Source organism: Hippocampus bargibanti, linkage group LG15 (genome assembly GCF_051943395.1).
Source record: "Hippocampus bargibanti isolate YZ-2025 linkage group LG15, ASM5194339v1, whole genome shotgun sequence".
NCBI classification, from domain to species: domain Eukaryota; kingdom Metazoa; phylum Chordata; class Actinopteri; order Syngnathiformes; family Syngnathidae; genus Hippocampus; species Hippocampus bargibanti.
In genome coordinates, this window is record NC_142748.1 from 6,982,580 (window position 1) to 6,997,547 (window position 14,968).

The 14,968-nt window shown below is 41.7% G+C and overlaps 1 protein-coding gene across 1 annotated transcript; it reads left to right on the forward strand.

Moving 5' to 3' along the window:
* Positions 1–57: 57 nt before the first annotated feature.
* rnf157 (ring finger protein 157) lies at positions 58–13,836 on the forward strand. The gene is made up of 19 exons (XM_089015978.1): positions 58–1,316; positions 2,301–2,419; positions 4,021–4,109; positions 4,965–5,114; positions 5,210–5,327; positions 5,426–5,492; positions 5,568–5,611; positions 6,036–6,083; positions 6,165–6,236; positions 6,305–6,464; positions 6,548–6,660; positions 7,178–7,407; positions 7,490–7,592; positions 7,667–7,775; positions 9,148–9,365; positions 10,230–10,280; positions 10,365–10,413; positions 11,212–11,322; positions 12,521–13,836. The coding sequence occupies exons 1-19, from the start codon at positions 1,229–1,231 to the stop codon at positions 12,631–12,633; spliced, it is 2,052 nt and encodes a 683-aa protein (XP_088872104.1). The 5' UTR covers positions 58–1,228; the 3' UTR covers positions 12,634–13,836.
* Positions 13,837–14,968: the final 1,132 nt, after the last annotated feature.

Sequence of the window (14,968 nt, forward strand, 5' to 3'; positions counted from 1 at the left end):
CATTTTATTTCTCAGCACCTTTCAAAACTCTCAAGGACACTTAGAGAAAACATTTTTGCAATTTGGGAAAAAATGTCTCAAACGCGCATTTCAAGCAACCGAATCGATTAAGATATTGTTGGTTGCACAAATGTGTAAATTGTCTTTTGACAAAGAGACCGGAAATGGTTATACTGTGGACTATTCAACACAAAATGTAAAATGATTGGTTCATTCAAGAACACATGCATTCCCAAATGAAACAAAGTGTGCACCGAATTTCTGTTGTTTTTTTAAACTGTCCCTCTGTAAATGTTTATTTTTTTCCATGGAGTCAGTCATATGGTGGGTCGTTTTGAAATAATATCCAAAAATGTGTTAGAATCACGTAATTACGCGATGACATCATCACGCAACGTAAACGTCACTTTGCAAAGTTTTGCAGCAAATTACCCCCCATGGAGCTGCATCACCGAAAAAAGCTTGCAACCCTGGCCTATCACTCCTCGTTTTTTTTCTGTTCAGTGTACTTCAAAACGTTTCCAATCACCATTAAATCGAAGAATCTTTGATTGAGCTATAATGCTTATGTGGTAACTATGGTACTACCCCCGAGAAAGCATGTAAAATGTCAAATTTCGCATAGCTAGTTCATTGAATTACCCCCTTTAGCTTTTTCTCGATCGTGTATGACTGATGCCTGCTAGTTACCGTCCCTGCATTGCAGGCATCGCCAATGGTTTAAGGCTACACACTACGCTGCTATGTTAGCTGCTAACCAGAGAGAGAAAGAGAGAGAGGACTGCGCAAAAACCGGGGATCGTGACGTCACATGCATCCAGGGACCTCTGACAGGACCGAGGTTGACTTAAAGTCCACCTGGTTGATTCGTCGATGCATTGCTGCATTTTGGCGCTTTAAAAATCCCAATTAAGATAGTTTTATTTTCGAAAGGGAATCTTACGCTTGCTCACTCCCCTCCCCTCCTCGTTCAACCCACCAACCGAGCTCCACCGCTGACCGGCGAGGACAAACAAGCAACAGACCAGCTCCTAATCCCCGGGACGATCACATCCAGTAGAAGGGCGAACTCGATGTCCTTTTAACAAAAAAAAAAAAAAAAAAAAACGAACAGAGACAAGGATCGAGTGGTTTAAATGAGTCGAAGTAATCATCATCATCATTGAGGGGGTTCGACAAAGAGAAGCTGAATGTCCATTGGGTCTTTATTACCGTCACTTGAGTGGAGATGGGGGTTTTCTCGAGCAGACAAAACATAGGCGTGGAAGAAGTCGATATTTCGTCCAATTCCGTGTACCGTTACCCACCGAAATCTGGTAAGTCGCCAACAACGGGTCAGCCCATTACTGTACATGAGTACGTGTATTTGTAACGGTTTCACGCTGCAGACGGTGTTGCAGGTGATTGTGCTGTGGGCTAAAATAACAAAAAAGTCCCTTGTACATAAGCACAAGGGATATTGGCAAACTGGAAAAAACTGCAGTAAAGCCTTCAGGGCATAGCTAGCTGTTCTGTAAAATTGCATTAGTGAGAGCAAAAAATAACAATAACAACAAAAATGTGCTTTTACTAGTCAGTTTTGATGAAAGATTGCTTGCTTCATGCATAGGTCATGTTCCTGTTTCTAATATTTTGCATCTGTAAAGGCAACAAAAATGAAACTCGCCATCTAAATAAATTCATATATAATTCAAACCTTACATTGGGTGTTGATTGACGCATTTTAGCTGTTTTACTGCAATCCGACTGCAAATTTTCATTTAATAAGAGTTTGCTATCAGTCTGGATTTATAGACGTACTGCAGCATTTAGCCAACTCAACTTGGCATGTAAGACAGGATGATTGTGGTGTGTTTTTCCCCAACTTAATTAAAAAGAAGCAATATGATATAAATCCAAATTCCATTTTCTGGAATTCAGACAGATACGTTTGTGTGTGTGTGTGTGTGTGTGTTTGTATGTCTTCCATTGGACTGCATCATTCCTCCCAGGGGAGTTGAGCTGCAATCTGATTTGAAAGATCATAGATAGATGTTGAAAGAAACATTGCTCTCTTGTCATCATAAAAGAGACATCAAATTGAATTCGGGAATGCATTGCAACATCACTGATAGTGAAATAGATGTTGAAAACGGTGGCTTTCTTGTTCTTATTTGAGACTGTTCGAAAAAAAATAAGAAAGGGACATTCCAAGCTTTTAAAAGCCCTTTGCCAAAATATGTATTATTTTTTGACATTTTTGAAACCAGCCCTGTCATGTCACTTCTCATAATTTCACAATCTATTTTGCGGGTCTATAGGAAGTTACTTTGCAAGCCACTTCATCATGGGCGGAGAAAAGTTTGATTCAACCCACCCGGAAGGTTACCTGTTTGGTGAAAACACTGATCTTAATTTCCTCGGGACCAGACCGGTAGCGGTAAGATTGTTTATTTTTATTTTTTTTTAATAATTATTGCCACTCGCATAGTAACCTCGCTTCCTTGCAGCTGACGGCACCCCGCTGCAGTGTTTCGCAACCTTCCACACTCTCTGCCCGATTGCAATTGACATGAATGCGTCTTCCTGTTAGCGTAATTAAAAATGAAAGGCGAGACTGTGCCAAGCGAAAAAGGGTCTGCTCTTGCTTTTTAAACTCATTCACTGCCATTCACAAATGTGTTCCTGAATTGAAAATATGACATAGAGCGCAATTCCCAAATTAGTTTTTTTAAGATTGGGTGCTGATAAAGCGCTGGCCATGGCCTATGGGACTGTTTTTTGTTTTCCACTAGGGGGCAGAATTTCCGTTTTTTTCTTCCATGTTGGCGCTTTGTTGTTAAAGCGCTATCTAAACCAATATGTATGTATTGCATTGTATTTTGGACATCCATCCTAATTTCAAGATCATATAACTCCAGAACCATATAATTTAGGAATTAACTTTTTTATTCTGCTGAAAGAAGATAGTCTAAGGTTTCTAACGATGTATTGAATGTTTAGGTAGTCCTAAAATTCAATATTCTATGGGTCCTGGAATTAGAGTGACAATGACAAAAACCCTGGCACTGGTGTGGACACATTTTAGAGTTTTGAAAGGCGCTTGTAAATGAATTGTATTATTATTATTATTATTATTACTATTTTTTTTTATTGTTATTATTATTATTAATATTATTTACGTATTTATTTTGCACATGTCTTGGCAGTGAATGAGTTAACCATGTAACCGGAATGCTGAGTTCACCACCAGAGAATTTCGAATTGTAACTTGCAGTCTTAACTACCATTTATGTCTAGACTCGGGCTGAAATTAGATTTTTTTTTTCCCGCCCAGATTATGTGGGCGTTTAAATCCTCCCGCGGGTTGAGGATTGACCCCAAAAAAAGAAGAATAAAAAAAAATCTTCCCCTCTTCATCTCTCTTTAAAAGAGACGCTCAAATCGGCGTTATATAACATTGGGTGGTTTGGTGAGCAGATGGCACAGTCAAAAGCATCAACGCATCTTAAGTGATTGCACTCTGGCTCTCTCACAAATATGATCACCGACAAGCTATATTTAGAGACCCCCCGCCCCCCTACGAATGTAATAATCCCCCCCCCACCGTAAGGAATTGAATGTTTTATCAAATGGTGTTTAGTAAACACAACCATGAATGAATGGCCACTGTAGCATTTGGAATAAAACATCCACTGTTGTCGACTCAAAGGCTCTTTTCACCATCGGCGTGCGTGCGTGTGTGTGTTTTTTTTTACACGACTCCCACCGAGCCCCCAGATGTGGATTGCTACTACCATTCACCGCCGTGTAAACACATGAGTGAGGTTTGTGTGTGTGTGTGTGGTTGGAGTTAGTCCTCACATCCTCGATTGGTCCTTTAAATGCATAGTCAGCAACTTGCCGCATTGATCAAATCAAAGAGAAACACAACCAGGATTAAATCCATCGATTTGAGTTAATTCTGCCTAAAAGTGAAAATGCTTTCTTGTTAAAAAGGTAAACCTGTTGTTGTTGGTTTTTTTACTCCTTTCTTTCCAGTTCCCATACGCAGCCCCTCCACCTCAGGAACCGGTGAAGACGCTACGAAGCCTTATAAACATCCGCAAGGACACCCTGCGGCTTGTACGGTATGGTTTAAATACAAAAACACCAGTGGTTGGCCTTAGCCAGTGTAAGGCCTTCTCTGCTGGCCTAAAAATATCTGAATCACAGACTAATGTGAATTATATTTTGTCCATGAATTCTTATTAAATAATTCCAAGCACATTCCAGCCATCATTTGTTACCAGGGTCCGAAATCTACCTGGACGCCTTCACAAACAGTTCTGCAGGCCCTTGAGCATAAAAATCAATGTCGATGAAACAGTTGCTATCACCAATCAGAGTTCGAGTTGGCAACCCAAGGCCTTCTGGAAGGCGCTGGAAACATCAGAGTTTTCGCAAATTATGATTGGCTAGTTACGAGCCAATTATAGTATCACTAGCCACTAGTGATAACCGCATACTGGCCATAGCTAGCATAATGTATCTGTAATGAGCTGCATAAACAAATATATTGTTATGTCGGTTTAATAGCGGTTTTGTCAATCCACAATGGCTGGAAGGAGGAGAACAAATGGATTTGGTTGCAGGTATATTGTGAGAGCCATTTTCAAGGTGGTCTTTTCAAGAATAGATGGACTTCATTAAGGTTGGACAGCTCCGAAGCTAGCAAAAAATAGCAAATAATAACACAATTTTGAGGTTATCATGAATCCACACCTTCATAGTAAAAATGTGAACAGTTTAATGACAGTATTTCTTAAGTTTCTTCAAGCCACAAGTTAATATCACACCACACAGCACAGCCGATTGATTGAGACATAGCACTATTGAAGGCCTAGGATTAACATGCACGGCCCACCACTGAAAAACACACACACGTTCATAAACCGATAATTTCAAAACCAAAAATAAATACATGTTCTTACTCAACTTTCCAGATGCAGCGAGGACCTCAAGTTGCCCGGCGATGACGAGACGGGCAAGCAGCGGGCCTGCTATAACGTGGAATTCACTTTCGACGCCGATACGCAAGTGGCAATCACTATCTACTACCAGGCTATTGAGGAGTTTCATAACGGCGTGCCAGTGTAGGTTCTGGGGGGGAAAGAGAACACTATGAAGGGAGGTGGGGGATCATTGGGGTAGCGCAACAGGATGATCTGAAGGCCTTGGTTCCTTGTAGCTACCTGCCCCAGGACAGTTCTCTACAGTCGGAGACGGTGCACTTCAAGAGGGGGGTGAGCCAGCAGTTCTGTTTGACCTCGCACACCGTCAACCTCAGCGAATGGGCGGATGAAGAGGTGGGATTTGATACTCGGAATTTCGGAAAGGATCACCTTGATTTTGACTTGATATTCATGAGATGCAGCTACACCTCTTGTTTCCCCCCCCCCTCCAGCTACTATTTGACCCGGACAGGGAGATTTTCCCCATGGTGGTAAAGGCCACGGTGGACGAAGGCGACGGTGAGTTTCGCTATGACGCTGACGTCAGTTTCAGATGATGTCATCAATTAATATTTTTTTTTCTATTATACGCAGAACACTTGGGCCACTCTCACATCCTGTTGGCCACGTTTGAAAAGGTAATCATGAGATTTTTATTTAGCTATTTATTGAGAGTATATGCAAATTTAAGTGACACATTCGTAATACCACACCCCAAGCACCAACATCCACAAACCAACAGAAAGTAGACATTTTCATGGGTTGTCATTCCATGAACTGATACATTTGTAACCTAGCGAATGAGCTCTTACTTTGAAGGAGTTTAGCAAGTCCAAGGCCAGATCTCCTACCTGAGGATGACAGTTTAACAGGCTGTGTCCGTTCACCTCAGATTGACCCCAGATTTTCTGTGCATCCATTATGGGCCTTGTGTTCAACCAACTAAGCATACAACAGCATGAAACGTTTAAATATGCTAACTTCTATTCTGTCTATTCTCTATCATTTATATAATACGTGGATTTAAAGTCAAATTTCTCATGTTGTGGTTTTCCGTGACAGCACGTGGATGGCAGCTACTGCGTGAAGCCTCTGAAGCAGAAACAAGTGGTTCGTCACATTCATCCTTATGGAAACTAAGATTTTAGCCCCCCCACCCACTCCCTCTATCTTCTCCTTTCATTTCCCCAGGTGGATGGAGTGAGTTATCTACTGCAGGAGATCTACGGGATAGAGAACAAATACAACAGCCAAGAATCGAAGGTAAACACGACAAGAAGTTTTTCATATCCGTGCGTTTTATACGAGCGTAGGTATTCTTCCCCTCATAGGTTGCCGACGACGAAATTAGCGACAACAGCGCAGAATGCGTGGTGTGTCTATCGGACGTGCGCGATACCCTCATTCTGCCGTGCAGGCACTTGTGCCTCTGCAACGCCTGCGCCGATACTTTGCGCTACCAGGCCAACTGCTGCCCCATCTGCAGACTGCGTGAGTTCCCCACGCACGCTACGCAAATGTGTTAAATTATTCTTTTGCCAAATATTTGGTATTTTATTTGGTATTTTTTTTAGCTTTCAGAGCTCTGCTGCAGATCCGAGCAATGAGGAAGAAACTCAGCCCTTTGACGCCAACTAGTTTTAACCCCGTCATCACTTCACAGACGTCAGACTCAGAGGAACACTCGGTACTGTGATGGCGCTAATCTAAGCTAAACGCTAGCTTTTGAATTAAAGTCATTCACTTTTGTCATTGTCACTTGAATTCCAGGACCCACAGAATATTGAGTTTTAGGACTACATAAACATTCAATACAGCGTTAGTCTCTTCTTTCATCACAAAAATCGAGTTAATCCCTAAATTATCTGAGTTATCTGATCTTGAAATGGGGGCAGATGTACAAAATACAATGCAATACATACAGATTGATTTATATAGCGCTTTAACAACAGCTGAAACTGGAAAAAAGTGCTAACATGGAGAAAACGGAAATGCTGCCCCCTTGTGGAAGGGAAAACATTGCAAGAGGTCATGGCCAGTGCGTTATCGACACCCAAGCATGAAAAAAACAACACCCGAACAAATTCGGGAATGGCGGTCTACGTTATATTTTCAATTCCCGAATACATTTGTGAATGGCAGTAAATTAATTAAAAAAAAGACACCTAAACAAAAAATTACACGCTTTTATATTTTCTTTACAGGCGTCCGAGCATATCCCCCCAGGTTACGAGGCCGTGTCTCTGCTGGAAGCTCTCAACGGCCCCCTGGCTACATCCTCCGTGGCCCCCCCGCTCCATTCCGGTCCCAGTCACGTATCGGGCTCGCTCCCGCCATACGGCAACGAAGCCCACCCGACGCCGGCCCGTTCCCTCTCCCCTTTGGATCATTCCACCTCAAGTCAGGGGCTCAAACTCAAGAAGAGTGGTTCCAAGTGAGTTGATGAGCTCCTCCAGTGAGCATATTTTGTGCTGCTGTTATCAAACATCTTCAAACTACAAGTGTGCATACTTTAGATCGCTGTCCCAGAATTCTTCAGTGCTTCCCGAGGAGGAGGATGAAAAGTCTTGCAGTGAATCAGAAGCTCGTCGCCACAAACGTGTAGTGGATCCGCAGGAGGTTGCTCTATTTTCAGAAATATGTTCTCGGTTACAGAGCTCCTCTTATACCACTGCTTCTCTTTGCTTTTCCAGTGCGGTGCCACACCAGATAGCGAAAACCTGACTCTTTCCTCTTCCGGGGCCATTGACCAGTCGCCATGTACCGGAACGCCGCTCTCTTCCACTATCACTTCCCCGGAAGGTAACACAGAACCATAAAATCATCTGCCGAAATAATGTCAAGGATTTGCTGGCTGTTGGCTAGCGAATAGCTAGCTATTCGCTGGCTAATAGCTTGCTATTTGCTAGCTCGCTATTAACTATCTAGTCGCTAGCGAATGGCTAGCTATTCGCTAGCTAATAGCTGGTGAATGGATAAGTATATTTTGTGGGTTGTGTATTTTTTTTTCAACTTCTTCAATTGCCTCAGACTGTTGATATCTATTCGCTAGCTAATAGCTAGCTATTTGCTAGCTATTAGCAATATATTCGCTAGCTAGGTGGCTTGCTATCTAGTTTAAGTTACTTTGGGGTTGAGTGAACCCTGGCGCGTGTGGCTGCCGCTGCTCACCCACAGAAAAAAATGTATGCTGTGACTGTAAAGTGACCTATTATTATTATTATTATTATTATTATTATTATTATTATTATTATTATTATTATTATTATTATTTGCTATGTTAACTCATTCACTGCCAAAAATGTGTCCACTCCAGTGCCAGGGTTTTTGTCATTGCCACTTGAATTCCAGGGCCCTCAGAATATTGAGTTTTAGCACTACATAAACATTCAATACAGTGTAAGAAATCTTAGATTATCTTCTTTCATCAGAAAATAAGAGTTAATTCCCAAATTATATGGAGTTATATGAGCTTGAAATGGGGGCTGATATACAAAATACAATACAATCCATAGATATTGGTTTATATAGCGCTTAAACAACAGGTGAAGCTGGAATAAAGCGCTAACATGGAAAAAAAGGAAACGCCTTTGTGGATCAGAAAAAACATTGCCAGAGGCCACGGCCAGCGCTTTATCGGCACCCAAGCACAAATTCGGGAATGGCGCTCTCCATCATATTTTCAATTCCCCAATAAATTTGTGAATGGGTTAATAGCATCCGGTGGTTCTTACAAAGGAAGTTGCTCAAATTTACCGTACGCCAAAAGCAGAAGTTATCAGCAAGAAGATTCCAGGATGGAACATATTCCAGTTTCCATTGACAGTATAGTATAAGCACTATTGACCAATCACATGTGTAATAATAAACCAACCCCGTCTAGAGGTCAAGATGTACACATCTATCGTTGAATGTCAGCAAAATGAGAAACACAAAACCCTCAGTGCAGTTTATGGAACGTTTTCACATGAATAAATTATTAGCCGGTTCCATCACAGCAGTTGGCAGATCTGACAGGAGGATTTTTGGCATCCGACCGGCTGCGTAGGAACACTTGACAGAGGGAAACATGGCCGAGCTTCAATCTTGCGCAGCGAGAGTGTCGCTTAAAAAAATACAAAAATAAATAAAATGAGGGTTGGAATCATGATGTGTGTCTCCGTGTATCTGCCAGACCCAGTGAGCAGCAGCCTGGCCCAGTCAGTGATGTCCATGGCCTCGTCCCACTCGCAGCACTCCCACATCAGCACTGACACCATGTCCTCCATGTCAGGGTCCTACCTGGCTGGGGCGGACGGCGAGCCCGGGGTGGCCCAGGAGGGGGTTGACGCCCACGGCCAGGAGAACCGGGCCACCCCCATGGAGAGGCGAGGATCCTCACAGTTTGAAGGGGTAAATATTAGTGATGGCGGATAGTCAAGAGTGCAATTATTAATTTAATCTCTGTTGATTAGAACAAAAAAAGTTCGGAGTGCAGTAAACTCATTCACTGCCAAACGATGTGCAAAAATTGTGTCCAATCCAGTGCCAGGGTTTTGGTCATTGTCACTCAAATTCCAGCACCCACAGAATATTGAGTTTTAGGACTACATCCACATTCAATTCGGCGTAAGAAACCTGAGACTCTCTTCTTTTATCAGAAAATATAGTTAATTCCTAAGTTATATGAGTCTAGAGTTATATGAGCTTGAAATGGGGGCAGATATACCAAATGCAATACCTACATATTGATTTATATAGCGCTTTAGCAACAGCTGAAGTTGTAACAAAGTGCTAACAAGTACAAAAGGCAAATGCTGCCCCCTCGTGGAAGGGGAAAACATTGCCAGAGGTCTGACCAGCACTTTATCGGCACCCCCATACAAAATAAAACAAAACAGAAAAATATGTTAATTCCCAAGTTATATTGATCTGGAGTTATATGAGCTTGAAATGGCGACTGTACATAATACAATACAATTCATACATATTGGTTATATAGCGCTTTAACAAAAGCTGAAGCTGTAATAAAGCGCTAACATGGAAGAAAGGGAAATGCTTCCCCCTTGTGGAATGGAAAAAACATTACCAGAGGTCTGACCAGCTTTATCAGCATCCAAGCATGAAAAAAAAAAAAAAAAATTCGGGAATGGTGCTCTACGTCATATTTTAAATTCCTGGGAAAAAATAGGGAATGGCAGTGAATGAGTTAAATGCACCTACATAATAAATGCCATCTGAATTTTGATTGATTTTTGGTTCACTCTCCTTTCCAAGGAGTCAACCGACTTGAACTACTCTGTAGCCGTCGATGAGCAGGACTCTGAGGTGACTTGCCACTTGTTGACTCATATAAATCCTTAATGTCAATATTTTATTCAAAATTCTTATTATTATGATTTTTTTTTTTAGGGGAACGACGTCACAGAAGAAGACCGCTCCTCACCATCCAATGGCAAAGGTAACTACGGTGATTACCCCTCACTTTACACCGTAGATAACATGCTTTTATTTATCTTATTTTACCTTAATTTTGCTTGATTCTTCAATAAACATCATCAAACATTTTAACAGACGTTAGAACAGAGCATTTAGCTGCATCATAACTGTAATAACTCCCCCGCCCTCCACCAAAAAAATAACAGCATCAAAGTCACAATAAATGCTGTTCCACTCCAGTCCTGTAGGTGGTGGTCTTGCACACTATAATAATAACAATACATTTCATTTTAAAGCGTCTTTCAAAAATGGTTACTTTACAGTCACGGGGTAAGTTTTTCTGTGGGTGAGCAGTGGTAGCCACACGCGCCAGCGTTCACTCAACCCGGAAGTAACTCACATAGATAGAAAGCTAGCTAATAGATATCTAATAGATAGCCAATAAATAACGAGCTAGATAGCTAGCCAGCCAGCCAGATAGCTATATACCTGATAGCTAGCTAGATAGCCAGCTAGCCAGTCAGATAGCAAATAGATAGCAACATTGCAGAGTGATTGTCAACAAACATGAAAAAAAACAACAAATAAAAATAATAATACATTTCTCAAGGTCACTTTACAGTCACAGGATTAGTTTTTCTCTGGGTGAGCAGCGGCAGCCACACGCGCTATCGTTCACTCAACCCCGAAGTTACTCACAAATGCCATAAAGCTCAATGCTTCGTTCTCGCATGGCTGCCCACCCGCCTGCCCGCAACCCCCCCACCACCTCCCCGCTGTGCCTGGCTGCTCTTTTTTGACCTTTGCCCCTCGCTTTCAGGTGGGCGGAGCAGGTGTTCCGAGTTGACCAATAATAATCAGGGCGTGGCCCTGTCCCACACGCCCTCTTTGGGCTTGGACAATGAGCAGGCTCCTGACGACCGATTCGCCGGTGAGTGGATGCCGACCAGAAGTGATGGGTTGGGTCATGCGAGCTATCGTATTCACACGTTAGCTGGCTAGGCTAACACGAGGAAGCAAGGAATGCCGGCAGAAGCTAACATGGGCTTTTGTGCAGCTTTTTTATACATTTATTTCTTCCCTCTGCTGCTTCATTGCTTGTTCATTTGCTTCGTATGAACAATTTATACCCCAACCACTTCACAAACCCGTTTCCTACTTCCCCTGTGTGTTTTGAGCTCCAATGTATCGCGTGGTGTCTTTTTCTCTCCTGTGTGTGTCGTAAAATGTCTTCTGTTATCTCTCCCTCCTTCCTGTCAATTCTTCCCATCCCGTATTTTCCTCCTGCTCTCCCTTTTCTGCCCTTCTCTCGCCTTCTTTCGGATTGGAAAGATGAAGAATCGTGCCCGATACATATTGAGGACTAGGTATGCAGTGTTGGTTCAGACCGTAGAACTGACTTTCAGTTTTGTTTCATTACTTTTTCTTCAATAACATACCTGCTTAATAATTATGGGAAAAAAAACATTGCCTGAGGCCATGGCCAACGCTTTATCAGCTCCCAAGCATAAAAAGAAACAGAACAATTCGAGTATGGCGCTCTACATCATAATAATAATACATTTCATTTCTAGGCGCCTTTCAAAACTCTCAAGGTCACTTTACAGTCACAGGATCAGTTTTTCTGTGGGTGAGCAGTGGCAGCCACACGCGCCAGCATTCACTCAACCCGGACGTAGCTCTAATAGATAAAAAGCTAGCTCACTAGCGAATAGATAGCTTATAGCTAGCAAATAAATAGATAGAAAGCTAGCTCGCTATTGAATAGATAGCTAATAGCCAGCAAATAGATAGCTAATAGCTAGCAAATAGATAGCTAATAGCTAGCGAATAGATAGCTAATCCCTAGCGAATAGATAGCTAATCCCTAGCGAATAGATAGCTAATACCTAGTGAATAGATAGCTACTATTTAGCGAATAGATAGCTAATACCTGGCGAATACATAGCTAATTCCTAGCGAATCGATAGCTATAAGCTAGCAAATATATAGCTAAAAGCTAGCGAATAGATAGCGAAAAGCTACCGAATAAATAGATAGAAAGCTAGCTTGCTAGCGAATCATATTTTGAATTCCGTGAATGGCAATGAGTTAATTAATAACACTGCCATCTGTTTTCCATTTGTCAGATCTGATGTACCTCGACGGCTACAGGCCCATTTTGGACTCCACCAGCAACCGGGAGGTGAACCGGGAAAGCCAGAGTCCGAAAAACTCCCAGCGTGGACCTCTCATTGTGTAGCGCGCTTCCATCCACACACACAAACAAACACTACTACTACTATTAGTACTACTACTACTATTAGTACTTCTAGCACTTCCTACTCAGTGCTTCATCGCTGGATAACGGCTGAGCAGGGAACCCCACCACCACCACTACCACCCACCAACACCACCTTTGAGCACTTTTATAAGTATTTTATTTCCCCAGTCTATTTTTATTTATTACCCGTAGTTTGAACTTACTCTTGACCGTTTTAATTTGTGACTTTTTAGTTTAGACGTTGCTGCTGCTCCTCCTCTGTCACCAGCCAAACAGTCATGGGGCTACTGTGATCTGCAATCACCGTCTCAGTGCGCTAAATGCTCTAAACAAAACTTGCTTCTCTCTGGATGATTTCTGCTGAATGTCGAAAATAAAGCAGACTCGGACCTGAACATTAAATGAATGTAGGATGGTAAACTCCCAGAAGGAGGTGATCCTATTAACTCATTTACTGCCACACAATGTGCAAAAATGTGTCCACCCCGGTGCCAGGGTTATTGTCATTTTCACTCCAATTCCAGAACCCTCAGAATATTGAGTTTTAGGACTACATAAACATTCAATTCGGCGTAAGAAACCTTAGACACTCTTCTTTTATCAGAAAAAATAGTTAATTCCAAAGTTATATGGGTCTAGAGTTATATGAGCTTGAAATGGGGGCAGATGTACAAAATACAATACAGTTCATACATATTGGTTGATACAGCGCTATAACAACAGCTGAAGCTGGAACAAAACACTAACATGGAAACAAGGGAAATGATGCCCCCTCGTGGAAGGGGAAAAACATTGCCAGAGCTGTGACCAGCGCTTTATCAGCACCCAAGCATGAAAAAAAAATCGGACAAATTCGGGAATGGCGCCCTACGTCAAATTCCGGGACCTGCAGAATATTGACTTTTAGGACTACATAAACATTGAATGCAGCGTAAGAAACCCAAAACTCTCTTCTTTCATCAGAAAAAAAGGTTAATTCCTAAGTTACATGGGTCTGGAGTTATATGAGCTTGAAATGGGGGTGGCTGTCCAAAATACAATACATATTGATTTATATAGCGCTTTAACAACAGCTGATGCTGTAAAAAAGTGCTAACATGGAAAAAAGGGAAATGCTGCCCCCCTAGTGGAAGGGAAAAAGATAGCCAGAGGTCTGACCAGCGCTTTATCGGCACCCTAGCACGCGCTCTATGTCATATTTTCAATACCTGAATAAATTCGGGGGTGGCAGTGAATGAGTTAAGGTAGGATGAGTACTCGTTTTCCTTGATTATCGGGGAAAACGAGCACGATCGATTCATCGGGGTACGTTTTTTTGGATTAATTTAAAATGCATTAACCTTTACCTATCAATGCTTACGTCCAACTGTTTGACATTTTCGAATTTTTTGGGTCAAAGTTGCTACACTAATCCACTCCTTGAACTGGATGGAATCAAACCCCCAACCACCCAGTTGTGTTAGCATGTCAGTATTGTTGAATTGCGACTCTCGAAGACATTTACATAGCAATAAAAACGGCTTCATTTTCTCCTCGGTCTGCACTGAACGGATACATTAAGACACTTTTTTTTGTTGTTGTTGCTGTTGTAATGAGACTTTTAAGTAATGGAGATTCATATCTTGATTATTATTTTTTTAATTTTAAACTTAACCTCTTCTTGATGTCAATTTATGTTTTTATCCGTTGCAAAGCACTGTGTTGTTGATTAGAATGTGGATTTAAAAACCATGTGAAATATTTTGTAATACATAAACTCACATGTACTCGAGTACTAGAGCCGGTCGTAAAAAGGGACATGAATGAATTATTTGCCGTTTCCTAGGCGACGTTACGTTTGTGGTGCATGAGGTCAAAGGTGGCGGGTGTCGCGTCTTTGTCGTCTCACGTGGGACCGCTGATCACGCTCTGAATGTGTCGTCAGCAGTAAATTCCAATCTGTAAGAACAGCCCACTTTTTGTAGGATTGTAGGTGTGAGCGTGAGATGGACAATAAAGTTTCGTTTTTTTTCTTTGCAACTTAATTGTCGAGTTTGAACGTGTTTTTTTATTTTTTATTTTTATTACCCGTTACATAACTTAACTCATTCAATGCCATTCACGAATTTATTTGGTAATTTAAAATATGACGTAGGGCACCATTCCCGAATTTGTTTTTTAATGCTTGGGTGCCGATAAAGTACTGGCCATGGCCTCTGGCAATGTTTTTTCTTTTCCACAAGCATTTCCCTTTTTTTCCATGTTAGCGCTTTGTTACACCTTCAGCTGTTGTTAAAGCGCTATATAAATCAATATGTATGTATTGTATTGTATT